Genomic DNA, 18,546 nt, shown 5'->3' on the forward strand with positions numbered 1-18,546 from the left:
GTCAAGGGGCAACACGAGCCCTTGAAAATTGATAATGGTGACACGGTCAACAAAAAAAAAATCATGAAATGCATATTAATAATTGTATCAGCAATTACACTGAAGAAATAGATTAGCATGTCAGACATGCTAAGGGCACTAATTTTGAATCAGAAACTGAGACTCACAAAATTATCTAAAATAACTAATAAAAATTGTCACTTGAGTAACAACCCCATAGGATTAAAATGCCTTCCATTTTTGTCTATAAAGGAAACAGGTGAAAACACCATAGATGTTGTGACCATAATTTTTCAACATTCTCTAAGTTTTTAAACTTGTTGCTGTAACATTAATTCAGGGCGACACTGAATCTTTAACCCTGCAGTTTAGGTAAAACTGAATTCAATTTATGTTATCATCTGAGAATAGTGAAAAATCCCATTCTGTGAGAAATGACATGAATTTGATAAGGTCAAAGACTTCAGCTCTATGTTCAGCTCTAAAATCTTACAAATTAGCAGTGCTAATTGAGTTAAAATGAGATCACTTACGCACCTCAATTTTAGACAGAAAATAAGGACTTTGGGTACAATTATTTTACAGTAATTGTAATTAAATTAATTAAATCAATGTCTCAAGGCAAACAAATCACTGCGAACCTTTTAATAAATCATTCCACAGACTCAAAATCACATGAAAACATTTTGCCTGCATTGTATGAAAGTCATTATTTCATGTCAATCCACCTTTAATGCAAACTACTTGCATAGAGATTCTAACACGTCTTGCAACTAAGCAAGCAGGACCAAGATACTAATTTAGTTATCAAAATATTTACATTACTGCTATTGTTTAGTGCAGTCATCAGAAAGTCTTTTAATACAATCATCACTAAAGGAGGATATTTTAAAATATTGAGTCATCTATTCTGATGATGTATAAAGAAATGTATGGCAATGCATGGACAACGAAATATAATATATAATAGCTCAAAGAGATTATGAAGGTAAAGCAATTTTGACAAGGGACTTTTTCTAAGGCGATTCTTTGTGGAGTTGTACATTGCACAGTGAATTTCCAGCAAATAACCAAGAAAGTCCACAATGCAGCAAGCTGTTTAAATATTTTTTTAAAAATTAAATTTAAAAAATTCAGATCTGGAATACTTGTTTTGCTTCTTTCACCAAAGTAAGCATAGTGGAAATGCAGGTGTGACATATTTCTGATAAGACTCTTACCAAAATATACACAACTAAGGAAACAATCCAAACAATTTTGACACCAACGTCATGCCTGCATATATGTATCCAAAAATTTCCTTGAGTGGGCTACAACACTCCATTTCAAAATTCATCAGAACTGACCTTGTCAAAGTGAAGTCCACAGTGGAAAAAGACAATATTCAAAATGTCAATATTAATCTACAGTGCCAGTTCCATCAATTGTCAGCAGCTACAACTAGTATTCTACTGACAAAAGACATATCTGCAGCATGCCACACTGGCAGACACGGCAGTGGACTCAACCTTGATTACTTATTTCTTCTATCCATTCATCCACTGATCTACATGACCAGGCTCAATCTGCAAACTTGGAGCACACAGTTCAACCTTTGAGCCAATGCCCTTGCTGTGCTTAACCATAATTTTTCTCTCACCCAAAATACCATTTCACACCACAGTGGGAATCTTCTCTCTAAGCAAAACATTACAAGTACTACAATTCTCAGTGTTCTATTACCACCAACCCATCACTTAGTTGACAAATCTGAATCAGTTCAACGAAGGAAGAAACAAGGAAAAGAAACCTGTCAAAAGCAAAAAACAAACGAACAACAATTCAAATGCACATTTCTAGAAGCAGCAGATGCCACCAACATTGATTATTTCATCTTGCACGAACAAAAAGCAAAAACAAATGTTGCATACAAATGAGAAATATAATTTAAATTATATTCAATGTCTTGACATTTTGCTCAAAATAACACTAGTATCATCATTAAAAGTGATCCTAGATTACTCTCCTTTAAAGAAATAAAGTGAATCTCTCCAAAAGGTTTTGACAAAAAGCTTCCGCAAAAAGCGAAAGAGACATTGTTTAATGGACATAGAATGAATAATTACTTAGGTATTCTAAAATGAGGCTCTCAATGTACAGTGAGCATTTTCAACAGCCATCTCAAATTCTCTTCACAGCATGAATCATGCGAATATCAATAAATCCTGAAATTCCTCTCAAAATCTTCAGTAAAAGATGCAATGGTATTCAAATGAAAAATATATATATGCTGAAATTCAGTTGATGTAGTGGGTGTTTTCATAAAGTGGTCAAACAGATTGAATATCAACTTATAAATCCTTCCAATTTATCCCCATGGTCAGCAGTAACAATGAGAGAGATCAATCCCTGTCAGCCATGAGACAGAAAAAGGGATGATGATATAAAAGGTAAAAACATGGATGAGAGGGAGTCAGAGTTATACGTGACAAGATTCTATAAACTTCTATAAAGTTATCTCTGAGTCCGATGCTCCAGGGAAAAAAAACTCCAGCCTATTCCACCCTTCCCTCTTGCTCAAAATCTTCAGTCCCAGCAACATCCTTGGGAATACTCAATGCACCCACTCAAGTTTAACATCTTTCCTACAGACTCCTTTACCTATTCTGCATTTTCCAATGCCCTTTTATGACCATATTTCCAAATTCACTGCTCGCACCTCACAACAAGTGCATTATAGAGACATACCAAAGTGCCCCTCTCTATTGGTAAACTGTGATAGGGTTTGCTTTCAACTGGAGACAGCACAGTTTTACTATTCAGATCTTAAAGAAAAGTACCAGAACACTCCATTTCTGAAGAAGGGTCACCGGACCTGAAGCATTAACTCTGATTTCTCTCCACCGATGCTGCCAGACTTGCTGTCTTTTTCCAACAATTTGTTTTTGTTCTCAAGAAATACTGTTTGTTATTAAGTATGTCAATCAAGACGTTAAGTGTCGATTTGGAAAACGACAAAGCTGTTGTATTTGAAATCATTTTTCCCCAGAGGTTCAGGTGTATGGTCATCAAAAGCCATGACAGATTCTTGTGTCGCAAGAAGTACAGAGTGGCGTCATTAGATTGATATGAACATCAAATAGCTGAGAGTCATCAGGAAATTTGTGAAATTTGTTTTCTAGCCTGAAAAGGGGCATCCAAGGCACAATCTCATGGAGGCACACTATCTGGAAAACAGCATGGAAAATGCAAAACCAAAAAACGACAAAATTGAATGAAGCTGTTCATTAGTCTTTGGGAAAATCATCATTTTGGAAAAGTTCAATTTCTAAGTGATAATAACAGATTTTCTGTGAAAATCATATAAGAATACAAAAAAAAATTAAAAGTTAGCTTTGTGGCTCAAGGCCAATTATTCAACCATTTTGTAAAGAAGCATGAAGTTGATAAGCGCATTTAAGACTATTTTCCTGATGATGTCATAGAACATAGAAAAGTACAGCACAGTACAGGCCCTTCGGCCCACGATGTTGTGCCGTGGAATAATCCTAATACAAAAATAAAATAACCTAACCTACATTCCCCTCAATTCACTGCTCTCCATGTGCATGTCCAGCAGTCGCTTAAATGTCACTAATGACACTGCTTCCACAGCTACCACTGGCAAAGTATTCCATGCGCTCATGTTTAGTTTCTTATCAAAAGAATGTTGGATATATACCGTTTTTGATTTTCCAGTGTTCTGAATGGTATTCTGACTCACTGCTTCTAAGTTAAAAATAGTTTGTTCTGGAATGGGAAATGTAACATCATACAGAATCCCATACTCAAAATCTTGCAACTACATTTCTGCAGTGGGGAAGCCGATCTGTTAAGACAATAGTGCCTCCAAGGACCAAAACAGATGTACCTTTTCAAGGCGGCACTGTTGACACACTTGATAGTATTTGGGCTCCTCAGTTCATGCAGTCATCTTTTTTTCCCTGTCTCTCCTTTCCAACGTTTTTCTTTTTCTTTCCTTTCTTCACCTTTGAGGGTACAGCAGTGTCACTGCGGCAGCAGCTGCTGCAGTGTCAGCACTAGGCCTGGAGCCTGAAGTTTTGAATGTGGTAGCGGGGTATCACCTACGATGGTGACAAGGCCCAAAACAGGCACTCCTAGTCGTGTCAACGAGATGGTGGCGCCAGCAGCGGAGCCAAGGTTTCTGGGGCATTGGTGACATCATTGTTTGCCAAGAGTGGGAAGTCCTTGAGGCCCAGAGCACCTTGCAGAAGTCCAATATTTCCGAAGAAGGGTCTAGGCCCGAAACGTCGGCCTTCTTGGTCCTCTGGTGCTGCTTAGCCTGCTGTGTTCGTTCCAGCTCTGCACCTTGTGGTCTCAGATTCTCCAGCATCTGCAGTTCCTGCTATCTCTATTTAAGCAATTTCTTTTTATTGTTCCTCTAACTTAAAAACAGCACTGGATTGTGGTGGACTTGGTGTGTGACAATAAAATCATTGCTTCATTCATTCATCGAAGGGTAGGTCTGTTATCTTTAATGGCATTAGCTATTTGAGTCAGGAACACCATATCAATGTTGCCTTGTTGCTGTTCACCCAATGCACAATTGTACAAAGTGTTAGAACTCCAACAGAACCAATAACTTCAAAAACTATTTTGTATTCCTCAGAATTGATGCAAGGGAATTAGACAAGGTTTTACATTAAGACTTTTATTATAAACAAAAAGTACTAAAATCAAGTGGTTAAATATTGGTAGACAACCATTACATTTAACTACATATTATTAACTCATCCTTAAATTCCAACACGATTGCAAATCCAGTACTGCATTGATATGCTACTTTTCACCCAGTTTTGAATGCAAGTATGTTCTCATTCGGGTAGGGAGTCCAAAACTGCATACAATCCTTGCAGGTATTGTCTTACGAAGGCTCTGCATAGTTTCAATAATGCATCTCTAATTTTGAACGCAAATCCTCTTGCAATGAAAGACAATATACTTTTTGTCTTCCTAATTGCTCACCCACATCCTTTTGTTCATCCACATTTCCCAAAATAAATTCATTTAAATAACAGTCTGCTGTTCTGTTGTTCACAAAGTGTATAATTTCACATTTATCCACATTATACTGCATCTGCCATGGAGTTTGAACACACGCAACTTGCCTAGATTGCCCCAAATCCTCTCTGCATCTTCCTCAAAACCCGATTCCATCTGGTTTGGCCAGCAAACATGGGAAAAATTATTTTGGTTCCCTCATCCAAGCCATTTACATTTATCATAAATAGCTACAGCCAAAGCACAGATCCGTGCAGAACACCACTAATCTCCACCTGTCACCCAGAAAAAGACCCATTTGTTCCCACAGTCTGTTTCCAATCTGTCACCCAGTTTACAATCCATATCAGTACGTTACCACCAATCCAGTGCGCTTTGATTCTTCCCACTAGCTTCGTGTGGGATATTATCAAAAGCTTTCTTCAAATCCAAATTCACCACAACCATTGGTTCTCCATCTTTATCAACTAGATAGTTATATTGTGAACAATTCCAGTTTATTCAAGTATGATTTGCCTTTACCCATGCCAATGCTGTCTGATCCTGTTAATGCTTTCCTAATGTTCGGCTATTACGTCTTTAAAAGGCTGTATTTCCCCCACGATCAATTTTAAACTTACTGGTCTGTAATTCTCTTTTTTTCTTTGCTTCCTTTTTAAAATAATGGGGTTACATTTGTTACCTTCCAGACAATAGGAACTGCTCCAGGGTTCTACAGAATTTTGGAAGATGACCACTAATGCAAGGGCCATTTCCTTGAGAACTCTAGAATGCATATTATCAGGCCCTGGTCATTTTCCAGCCTTGAACCTAATTAATTTAAAAACAAAAAAGGTGCTCGAGAAATTAACATTTACTTTCTTCAATTGCTTGCTCTCACTGAACCCTTAGTTCCCTTAGACTTTTGGGAAATTATCTGTAATCTCTTGTGAAGACAGAAACAAAATCTGCGTTTGTGTTTAATTGTTCCACAATTTCTTTAATCCCCTTTATAAATTCCCCCATTTCTGACCGTAAGGGGTCTACATTTGCTTCAGAATCTTTTTCTTTTCACATATCACTGGAGGATTTCATTTTTTAAAAAGAGCAACAAAGCTCAACCATTGTCCTCGTCAACACCGATCATTCAATTAACACGAAAATAAATGATCTGGTTTGTCATTTATATCACTGCCGTTCATGGAGCCTCACCATGTAAAAATTGGCCATCACATTCTCTACGTTAAACATGGATATGGTCCATGTTCAACCAGATAATTTAAAATAACTTGATAGTAGCACACAGTCGTGGTAGGCCAAAGAGCCTATTCCTGCACTGTACTATTGTATGTTCTAAGGCTACACTTCCATAACTAATTTATTGATTGCAAACTACGTTGAGATTTCTTGAAGTAGTGAAAAAAGCTACAGAAATGCAAGGTTTTTGATACTTTCTGCAGACAGGCCAAAATTCCACAGTTCCTTTACGGACAAAAACAGCCATTTTCCACCTCATCACATCAATGAGCAATGATAGCTGCGACGGAAGTAGACAGTTGTCAATAATACACTACATCTCCCTCATGCATATTTACTTCAGTGAAACTGAACTGGACTGAATACAAACCAAAATTCAGATGCAAGATAGAAGTTCAAAAATCATTCACCTGGTGTTAAAAATATGTATGTAATTTACGAATCTGTAGTCTCACATCCCTTGATTTTCACTAGTTATGTTTTGAACATTTCCTCTCAACTGTTCAAATGCTCGGCATTTTGAAATTCTTGGGCATTTCATCCTTGGGCTGTCGATGTGATGTCTTTGCTGCTGCTTGGCAGAGAATTGCTGGAAACTAGCAATTTTGACATGAAGTTTTTTTTGCTCATCCTTGTGAAATCTTGGTTTTCTGCCACATCATTAGATATTTCTTTTGAAATAGTGAAAATACCAACGAGGTGATGTTCTGAAATGTTTGCAGGATTTCATTTAAATGCCCATTTTAATGCATTTTATCATTCACTTGCGGGACTTAGGTATCGTTGGCTGGCCAGCATTTATAGCCCATCCCTAGCTGCCATTTAGGTGGTGATGATGAGCTGCTTTCTTAAACAGCTATCATCACGAGTTGTATGTTGACCCACAATGCCCTTAGAGAGAGAACTCCAGGATTTTGACCTCACAACAGTAAAGGAACAGCAATATACTTGCAAGTCAGAATGGTGAGTGGCTTGGAGAGGAACTTGCAGGTGATAGTGTTGCCACGCAGCTACTGCCCTTGTCCTTCCAGAGGGAAATATTTATGAGTTTGGAAGGTGCCGCCTGAGGATCTTAGCTGAGTTTCTGCAGTGCATCCTCTGGATACTGCACACTGCTTCTGAGTATCAGTGGTGGAAGGAGTGGGTGCAGTGTCAAGCTTCTTGAGCATTGTTGGACGTGCACCCATCCAGGCAAGTGGGAATATTTCATCATACTCCTGACCCGTGCTTTGTAGATGGCGGACAGGCTTCGGTGAGTCATGAGTGACTGTTCATCACTGCAGTATTCCCAACCTCTGACTTGCTCTTGCAGTCTCAACATTTATCTGGTGAGTCCTTTTGAGTTCCTGGGCAATGGTAATGCCAAGGATTTTGATAATAAAGTATTCAGCTATGGTAATATCCTTCAATGTCAAGGAGCAGTGGTTAGATAGTCTCTTGTTGGAGATAATCATTGTGTACAACACATACTTATGGTGACAAGAAAACCATTCTGATACATGCTTTTCAAAGTAAGTATGATGTTATCCCCTTTTCATGGGGCATTTGATCTTTGACAGTTCTTCAGGGTGGATTGCTTCCATTTTCAAGCTTGTCCAGCAACACTGAATTCCTGGGCTGCAGCACAGTTCTTTGAAGAGTTAGCTAATGCTGTAATTTTTAGATTGAACCCACCCTAACACTTCATTTACTTTGTTGCTAAGCTTATTTCTCTCCAGAAATGCCATAAATATAATGCTCTGTTTTAAATGTCTTTCACATTTTTACAACACAGCCCAAATGGCCCACTTGATCCTTAGTTTTTAAGCCAAGTAAAATATGCATTTATGGGGTGAAACATTGAAGCTGACAACTAATCAAAGTAAAGCACATTGTGTTGGAAAACAGATCAATTTGAATGCCAAGTACATACAAAACCATGTAATTTGGGGCTGGAAAAAGTAGGTCATTTTATGTACCAGATTGATATTCATTCCGATCTGTGTTTTATTGTCTAAAACAGAATTGTAATGTGTATTCACACCAACTTGACAAATGGTTTACGAGAGCACATCGAAGCTCTAAATGATGCGAGTTAGTGAGTAACATCCTATTTCCTGGTTTCTGCATCATCTATGCTAATTCCTAAAAAATATACTGCCTTTGTAGCAGCAGCAAGTTGGATGTTTTTTTCTATAGCTTACCTTGCCCAGCCTTGACATTTTTTATGTAAGAAAATACAATAAGAAACAAAATATCAATATTAAAATCAAATTATTCCTCCTTATCTGGATAAAAATAATATAATAATTAACAAATCAGGCATATGAAATCTGGCATGCAGCCAACTACAAGTAGAGCATTGGATAACGTAAAAAAGAAAGGAAAGGGAGATGGTCAATTAACAATTCTACTGGGAGTCTGCAGAAATATAATACTATGCTGCAAATCACAAAACATTAGCATATCATTAAAAATTTGCTTACTCACATTCTAAAATGCTATTACAAGGAGAATTTATTTTGAACTAAATTCCAAAGTGCAATAACAATACTAATACATTTTTATCAATGAAACATGATGTCATGCAATTGCAATCTAGTCTCGTGCTGATATTATAATAACCTGTTTGGAAAAGTATTTCAGAGCAAAATATTGGAATCAATTATCATTGTGAATATCTGCTCAGGTAATATAACAAGTGTCAAAAGAAAAGCGGTCAGTTTATTCTAAACTATCATCTGTCCAGTCAATCTAATTCTGCCATCACCTAACAACCAAGGTTAAGGGAATGTGAAATTTGAAAAGACTTGCATGTAAATTCTGGATGAATCAATTAACAGTCAATGCTGCAAACACCCAAGAACTGGAGAAAAATCAGTCACTAATTCACAAGCAACGGTACACAAAATAAACATCAGAGCAGTGTATTGGTACTGTAGTCAAAAATATGTTTCACATAATGAGGTACAAAACATCTTTTAAATGTGGACTAATCTTGTACAACGGAAACTAAAATGTCATTCTATTGAAACAAATAGAAACCTTGAATGTGGTAAAAATAGTTGTCATTTTGAGTGCTATTTTCAAACATTGCTCAACGTTTTTAATGGTCTACCAGTAATACGAGAACATAAATATATATTTTTTCCCCCCAAGAGTAATACAGTTTTCTTATCATGAAGAATAACTACTGCCTGTCTTCAGCAAAATTCTGCATGACATAACTGACTAATACTATAACAATATTCTTTCACGGTTAGTAAAATTGGCAAAATCTCAGCCCTTGAAAAACAGCCAGAAAAATACAGCAAGGGCAAGATGACTTTGCAGATGCTGATCCTTTAACTCAAAAATAAACTGCTGCAATTAACACTCACCTGAACCTCACTCGTTCGTTGCTTGATGGCCTCCTCCTTTTCTTTGATTTCCACTTCCACACTGCTTTTCTCCCTGGAAGACCAGCAGACAAGGCAGGTATATTTCAGGACATCAGCGACAGCAGGAACAGTCAACCAGCTCCCAAACCCCGACTCGCCCTTCAAATGCATCTTCAGGCCCCGAACTAATACTCCAGAGTCCAGGTTTGAATCTCTGTATACCTTATTTTAAACTACGAACCAAAAACCAAAATTTCAGTGAACAATGAAAATGTCTGCTCTCAGAGGTGGGTTTTCTGAAATCGAGAGGCGAAACATCAATGAGACGTTCTCTCACCACAAATGTCACTGTTGCTACAGCGCTGTCAGCTAATCGAAATTAGAGTCTGGAGGAAGAGGAGGAGCTAAAGATCATCCTATTATGAAATAACATGCTTATTCAGGTCCAAACCGCTACATTTTGAAGTACGCTTACTTAAAAACTTTCGCGGATGCCGAACAACATGTACATAGTACAATAATGTATTTTACAAAAAACCTGTGGTGAAAGCAGAAAACACTTCCTGAAGCTAACGAAACGAATAAATCGTACATTTTTTTTCTAAAATAACGAGTCTCTCCGCCCAGGTGCAGCAATGCACTGAAAACCTCAAGTGCACAATATTAAAGTAGATAACATACATGAATTATTGCCACTACACCTGCTCCTTTTATCATAATGTGGAATTTTCACAAACCGAATGCTTGCACGATTTTATCAGATAGATGTCCCCAGTGTACCGACAGCTGACGACTTCTTATATATTATTTCTATCTGGCAGTTTTCCATTTCCTACCGTATATTACCCCCAACCCATCCCTTGCCATCATGTTTATCTTGATAGTTTTCAGACTCACCGGTCGTGGGGCGGTGAGCGGTGCCGTGGAGATTTTAAACAATCCCTTACCACTCGCATCATCTTTGCGGTACATTCTGTTTCATCCTAACTTGGCACTCATCTTAACATGACAAAGGTGGGGGTTCAGAATCAAATGCAAATTCACTGAGTGTCGAGAGTAAACCCTAGAACTGCAAACCCGCATGATATAATCAGCAAAGGCTGACGCTCTCCTGGATCTGCAAGTCTGCCCTCGCTCACCGCATGTACGCAGACAAGGGCTTCAGACTCTCCAGACTCAGTTGAGCACCAGGAAATAGCAGTCACGTGGAAAATTCCTCAACCCGAGAGACTATCCAAATTGAGCTTAAACATTGATTTCATAAACTATTTGGGGGAAGGAGGGATAAGTAGGAGAAAATCCTGGGGGATGATCCCTCTCATTTTTCCCATGAGACGTCTGATTGGGCTTGGGAGATAATGGGAATTGGGCTTGTAGGTGAGTTTAAAGGGACAATTCCCCGGTGCCCATCTCGGTCTAATTACACAACACAAACTCCGTGCTGAGAAAATTGAATATACCGTGGGATATGAAGTCTGTGCAGCAGAGAATGACGGTGATTTGCTTAACCAGGTAGCACCAGAAAAAGTGATGAAACAAATTAGATTAAATGAAGACAATATTACAACATACAATAAGACAGCACAGAACAGGCCCTTCGGCCCTCATTGTTGCGCCGACATCCTTCCTCTCGCAAGGAGACCAAAATCGATGGCAGTATTCCAAAAGCAGCCGAATCAATGTCCTATATGGCTGCTAAGTGATCTCCCAACTCCAATCCTCAATGCACTGACTGATAAAGGCGAGCACACCAAATGTCTCCTTCATATCCTTTCTACCGGTGGCTGTACTTTGATGGAACTACGAAACTGCACTCCAGCGTCTCTTTATTAAGCAACACTCCCCACAACCTTCAGTGTATACGTGCTGCCCTGATTTGCCTTTCCAAAATATAGCACCTCACATTTATCTAACCCCAACTCCATCTGCCACTCCTCAGTTTATTGGCCCTTGTCAATGTCCCATTGTATTCTGAGGTGACCTTCTTGGCTGGCTACTACACCTTCAATCATTGGGAAACTTACTAACCACACCTTCTATTTTCATATCCAAATCATTGCACCACTTCAACTCCCCCTCCCACTCCCTGAACGACATGTCCATCCTGGGCCTCTTCCAGTGTCACAACCACACCACCCAGAAACTGGAGGAGCAGCACTTCATATTCCGCCTCGGGAGCTTCCAACTCAATGGCCTCAATATGGACTTTGCCACCCTCAAAATCTCCCCACCCGTCAGCCTCATCCCAAGACTAGTTCCTCCACTCATCCCCACCTCCATGATCTGTCCGCCTTCTCTCCCACCTATCCACTCCTCCCACCTCACTGACCAACTCCCACCACTGCTTGGAATTATTATTCTTTTCACACTTCATCAGCTCGACGTTATTTCTAAAATCTATTTTCCAATTTTGGAAAAAGTGAGATAATATTGAGTCAACAAGAAAAGAAAAAAGTTGTGTTATTTGGGTTTATTAAAATAAATTAGAGACTTTAAGTATAGGAAATTAAAGGGTAGTGCAAATAGAAAGGTCTCAGTTTTTAGACAACGTTAAATCAAAGCATTAGCAATCATTCACAAATTTTTAGAGGATCACAAACAAAATATACTTGTGGTTATCTCTGGTTTACAGGTTGTTATAGGATTTCTGGAGCTACTTTAGGTTTTATTCTCTAACGTGTGCTCAACTGCACTTAAGAATTTCTTGACGTCATAACATGATTTGAGGGCCTAAACCTCAACTGATGTTCCATGCATTATTGACTCTTGTAATTAAACCTCTTCCTGGAGGACAAATCCATCAATTGTCAAATCAAAATGATGAGGGCATTTATTATGTATATGCAGTATAGTTAAATTACAATTCATTAGTATTTCAATGAAGCAAACAGGACGACAGAATTGACTTCAGGTGAACTTCAGACAGTTAAAAACAGTGGATTTTAATTTATTTTTAAAAAGATGATTATTACTATCAACTCAAGTATTTCAGGTAAATCATATCACAAATTGTTAGTAGTAAAAAATATGTAAACTTACAGGAATCAATACAACTGTATTTATATAGCACATATAAACTTACTAAAATATCCCAAGGCACTTCACAGGATCGTGATAAAACTAAGAGATACCACTAAAAGCAAGCTAACAAATATTAGATCAGATGAAAAAATAAGCTTGGTCAAAGAAGCAGGTTTTAATGAGAGTCTGAAAGGCAGGAAAGCAGACAAATGCAAGGAGAAAATTTAGTAGTTAAGGCAACTAAAGGGACAGCCAGTGATAGAGAAATTACAATTGGAAATTGACAGGAAAAGCACTGACAGGTTTATGAAGTTGGAGGAGAAATTGAAAGAAAGGATGAGCAGTCAATAAAAAAGATTTCCCTTCTTTGATGGTCATGGATAGAGTAGGCAGTCAGAAGCTTTGTGGTTGGTTGGCTCGGTGAGCTGGCTGGTTGGCAAGCCAGCCAGCCAAACAACCAAGCAACGACAACACCCACAACCCGAGCTACAAATCTACTCCAATACGTTAAGAGTCAGAAGCTTTTTCCCAGGGTGGAAGAGTCAGTCACTAGGGGCCATAGGTTTAAGGTGCGAGGGGCAAGGTTGGTACAAGGGGCAAGGTTTAAAGGTGATGGACGAGGCAAGTTTTTTTTTACACAGAGAATGGTTGGTGCCTGGAACTCGCTGCCGGGGGAGGTAATGGAAGCAGATACGACAGTGAGTTTTAAACGGCATCTTGACAAATACATGAATAGGATGGGAATAGAGGGATACAGCCCCCAGAAGGGTAGGGGGTTTTAGTTGTGGCGGGCAGCATGTCGGTGCAGGCTGGAGGGCCAAAGGACCTGTTCCTGTGCTGTAATTTTCTTTGTTCTTGGTAATTACTCTTGCTTCTTTAGCTCAGGGCGAAGAGTCTTTATTAACTATTCCGTTCTGAAGCCCCGAAGGAATTTACACCATTAACAGTGTGTCATTTCTCCTTTCATAAAAGGGCACTGCAGCTAATCTTCAATATTTTACAGAGATTGTATAATTCATGACTATCATTTTCCAGAGACACAATTATATTTTTAAAATAATTTCTCACGAGGTCTTTAATAAGCATCAAGGAAATGAGTTTCCTGGCAGATTCATAATTTCTCCTAAAGAAGAAGTAGGGAAGAATTTTTTGATCTAAATCAGACTAATATTAGAGAAGCTTTAGAAAAAATGTTACACTACAGATCACACATTATTCTGCTTGCACAAGGTAAATAATTAAGCTAAATTTAGAAATGTTTGGGCAGCTGAAACATATCATACACATCTAGCAACATTTGCTTTGATTTTAAAAATAGTTTTTCCCTATTCATTCCTGAAGGCACTTTTGGTGGTTTAACTCCATCTGAAGCATATCCTGGAGCAATTTTTACTGCGTCAACCTCAACAGTATTACCAGCATTTCTAATTACAGATGAATTCATAGTCAAGCCCAACTATGTCCTCACCTGGCATCACATGCACACATACTCTTCAACAGGGAGCAAAGCATGATCATCAAAAACAGCAAACATTTGATTTTTCACTCCCACTGATGAGAGCTGAAATTCCATTATCCTTGCAGCTACTTCAGTGGAGATTCGGGAACGAATCAGGACAAGGAGGGTAATGTTCAACTAAGAGATAATTTATAAAGTTAGAAAGAGAAGCTCAGAAGTGTAGCAATTTGGGGAGAAAAGTCAGTGCACACAGGAACAAGGAATGATACTGGTGCAGTGACTAAGGTTGAAATGGAGAAAAATAATAGGGTGAAATGACAATACTTCAAGACGGATAAACTAATGGCAAAAGTGAAGATAAATAGGTTTGATCAAAGACTCAGTACAGCGATCTGGTTGTATGGTGTTCGCAGTTGATTTAAAAAAAAAAGTTACTTCAAAAAAGATGGACAAAATGGAGTAGTAGTAGTAGTAGCTCAGATAATAAACAATGTCAGAATATTGTTTCCTCATTGTGGTCTTTAACTCAGCAACAGGAAGCAACATGAGTATGGGTTGGATACAAGATAGAACAAGCAACAGAATACACTAGCAGAAAGAGTTTATAGCCTGTCTATTAACAGCTACACTGGAGGACAATGTATTTATGAAGAAATATGAGCAGCTTATCACAAAGGCCATGCAATTGAATACCTTAATTGGGATATAGATTGAGAAAAGTAAATTGAAGGGCAGGTTCCTGCAATATATTCAAGACAGTTTTGTGGAACAATATGTTGAGAAACCAGTGATAATGGGAACTGCAGATGCTGGAGAATCCAAGAATATAAAATGTGAGGCTGGATGAACACAGCAGGCGCAGCAGCATCTCAGGAGCACAAAAGCTGACGTTTCGGGCCGAGACCCTTCTTCAGAGAGGGGGACGGGGTGACGGTTCTGGAATAAATAGGGAGAGAGGGGGAGGCGGACCGAAGATGGAGAGAAAAGAAAAGATAGGTGGACAGGAGAGTATAGGTGGGGAGGCAGGGAGGGGTAGGTCGGTCAGTCCAGGGAAGACGGACAGGTCAAGGAGGTGGGATGAGGTTAGTAGGTAGGAGATGGAGGTGCGGCTTGGGGTGGGAGGAAGGGATGGGTGAGAGGAAGAACAGGTTAGGGAGGCAGAGACAGGTTGGACTGGTTTTGGGATGCAGTGGGTGGAGGGGAAGAGCTGGGCTGGTTGTGTGGTGCAGTGGGGGGGAGGGGACGAACTGGGCTGGTTTTGGGATGCGGTGGGGGAAGGGGAGATTTTGAAGCTGGTGAAGTCCACATTGATACCCTTGGGCTGCAGGGTTCCCAAGCGGAATACGAGTTGCTGTTCCTGCAACCTTCGCGTGGCATCATTGTGGCACTGCAGGAGGCCCATGATGGACATGTCATCTAAAGAATGGGAGGGGGAGTGGAAATGGTTTGCGACTGGGAGGTGCAGTTGTTTGTTGCGAACTGAGCGGAGGTGTTCTGCAAAGCGGTGCCCAAGCCTCCGCTTGGTTTCCCCAATGTAGAGGAAGCAACACCGGGTACAGTGGATGCAGTATACCACATTGGCAGATGTGCAGGTGAACCTCTGCTTAATATGGAAAGTCATCCTGGGGCCTGGGATAGGGGTGAGGGAGGAGGTGTGGGGGCAAGTGTAGCATTTCCTGAGGTTGCAGGGAAGGTGCCGGGTGTGGTGGGGTCGGAAGGCAGTGTGGAGCGAACAAGGGAGTCACGGAGAGAGTGGTCGCTCCGGAAAGCAGACAAGGGTGAGGATGGAAAAATGGCTTGGGCGGTGGGGTCGGATTGTAGATGGCGGAAGTGTCGGAGGATGATGCGTTGTATCCGGAGGTTGGTGGGGTGGTGTGTGAGAACGAGGGGGATCCTCTTTGGGCAGTTGTGGCGGGGGCGGGGTGTGATGGATGTGTTGCGGGAAATGTGGGAGACGCGGTCAAGGGCGTTCTCGACCACTGTGGGGGGGGAAGTTGCGGTCCTTGAAGAACTTGGACATCTGGGATGCGCGGGAGTGGAATACCTCATCGTGGGAGCAGATGCGGCGGAGGCGGAGGAATTGGGAATAGGGGATGGAATTTTTGCAAGAGAGTGGGTGGGAGGAGGTGTATTCTAGGTAGCTGTGGGAGTCGGTGGGCTTGAAATGGGCATCAGTTACAAGCTGGTTGCCTGAGATGGAGACTGAGAGGTCCAGGAAGGTGAGGGATGTGCTGGAGATGGCCAAGGTGAACTAAAGGTTGGGGTGGAAGGTTTTGGTGAAGTGGATGAACTGTTCGAGCTCCTCTGGGGAGCAAGAGGCGGCGCCAATACAGTCATCAATGTAACGGAGGAAGAGGTAGGGTTTGGGGCCTGTGTAGGTGCCGAAGAGGGACTGTTTCACGTAACCTACAAAAAGGCAGGCATAGCTGGGGCCCACGCGGGTGCCCATGGCCACCCCCTTAGTCTGTAGGAAGTCCCCATGGACGTCCAGTCCCTATACACCTGTATTCCGCATGCAGATGGCCTCAAGGCCCTCCACTACTTCTTGTCCTGCAGGCCCTACCCGTCCCCCTCCACCGACACCCTCATCTGCCTAGCCAAACTCGTCCTCACCCTCAACAACTTCTCTTTCGATTCCTCCCACTTCCTACAGACTAAGGGGGTGGCCATGGGCACCCGCATGGGCCCCAGCTAAGCCTGCCTCTTTGTAGGTTACGTGGAACAGTCCCTCTTCCGCACCTACACAGGCCCCAAACCCCGCCTCTTCCTCCGTTACATTGATGACTGTATCGGCGCCGCCTCTTGCTCCCCAGAGGAGCTCGAACAGTTCATCCACTTCACCAACACCTTCCACCCCAACCTTCAGTTCACCTGGGCCATCTCCAGCACATCCCTCACCTTCCTGGATCTCTCAGTCTCCATCTCAGGCAACCAGCTTGTGACTGATGCCCATTTCAAGCCCACCGACTCCCACAGCTACCTAGAATACACCTCCTCCCACCCACCCTCCTGCAAAAATTCCATCCCCTATTCCCAATTCCTCCGCCTCCGCCGCATCTGCTTCCACGATGAGGCATTCCACTCCCGCACATCCCAGATGTCCAAGTTCTTCAAGGACTGCAACTTTCCCCCCACAGTGGTCGAGAACGCCCTTGACCGCGTCTCCCGCAACACATCCCACACACCCCGTCCCCGCCACAACCGCCCAAAGAGGATCCCCCTCGTTCCCACACACCACCCCACCAACCTCCAGATACAACGCATCATCCTCCGACACTTCCGCCATCTACAATCCGACCCCACCACCCAAGACATTTTTCCATCCTCACCCTTGTCTGCTTTCCGGAGAGACCATCCTCTCCGTGACTCCCTTGTTCGCTCCACACTGCCTTCCAACCCCACCACACCCGGCACCTTCCTTGCAACCGCAGGAAATGCTACACTTGCCCCCACACCTCCTCCCTCACCCCTATCCCAGGCCTCAAGATGACTTTCCATATTAAGCAGAGGTTCACCTGCACATCTGCCAATGTGGTATACTGCATCCACTGTACCCGGTGTGGCTTCCTCTACATTGGGGAAACCAAGCGGAGGCTTGGGCACCGCTTTGCAGAACACCTCCGCTCGGTTCGCAATAAACAACTGTACCTCCCAGTCGCAAACCATTTCCACTCCCCCTCCCATTCTTTAGATGACATGTCCATCATGGGCCTCCTGCAGTGCCACAATGATGCCACGCGAAGGTTGCAGGAACAGCAACTCATATTCCGCTTGGGAACCCTGCAGCCCAAGGGTATCAATGTGGACTTCACCCGCTTCAAAATCTCCCCTTCCCCCACCGCATCCCAAAACCAGCCCAGTTCGTCCCCTCCCCCCACTACACCACACAACCAGCCCAGCTCTTCCCCTCCGCCCACTGCATCCCAAGACCAGTCCAACCTGTCTCTGCGTCCCTAACCTGTTCTTCCTCTCACCCATCCCTTCCTCCCACCCCAAGCCACACCTCCATCTCCTATCTACTAACCTCATCCCACCTCCTTGACCTGTCCGTCTTCCCTGGACTGACCTATCCCCTCCCTACCTTCCCACCTGTACTCTCCTCTCCACCGATCTTTTCTTTTCTCTCCATCTTCGGTCCGCCTCCCCCTCTCTCCCTATTTATTCCAGAACCGTCACCCCGTCCCCCTCTCTGAAGAAGGGTCTAGGCCCGAAACGTCAGCTTTTGTGCTCCTGGGATGCTGCTGGGCCTGCTGTGTTCATCCAGCCTCACATTTTATTATGCTGAGAAACCAAACAGGTAACAAACTATTTCATACCTTGTTTTGTGTAATGGGACAGAATTAATTAGTAATACCATAATAATGTATCCTGTGGAAAACTGTGATCTTAATGTGACGACCCACATCAAATTAGAGAATGACATATTTGAGA

General features: G+C 41.7%; 1 protein-coding gene across 6 annotated transcripts in view; it reads right to left on the reverse strand.

Moving 5' to 3' along the window:
• Positions 1–18,546, reverse strand: part of eps15 (epidermal growth factor receptor pathway substrate 15) — a 144,098-nt gene that overhangs the window by 43,757 nt on the left and 81,795 nt on the right. For all 6 annotated transcript variants that reach the window (XM_048539476.2, XM_048539478.2, XM_059647938.1 and 3 more), the window contains exon 13: positions 9,636–9,708. In XM_048539476.2, the coding sequence (XP_048395433.2) occupies positions 9,636–9,708 (73 nt within the window). The remainder of the gene's footprint in view (positions 1–9,635; positions 9,709–18,546) is intronic.

This window comes from Stegostoma tigrinum, chromosome 8 (assembly GCF_030684315.1).
Source record: "Stegostoma tigrinum isolate sSteTig4 chromosome 8, sSteTig4.hap1, whole genome shotgun sequence".
NCBI classification, from domain to species: Eukaryota; Metazoa; Chordata; class Chondrichthyes; order Orectolobiformes; family Stegostomatidae; genus Stegostoma; species Stegostoma tigrinum.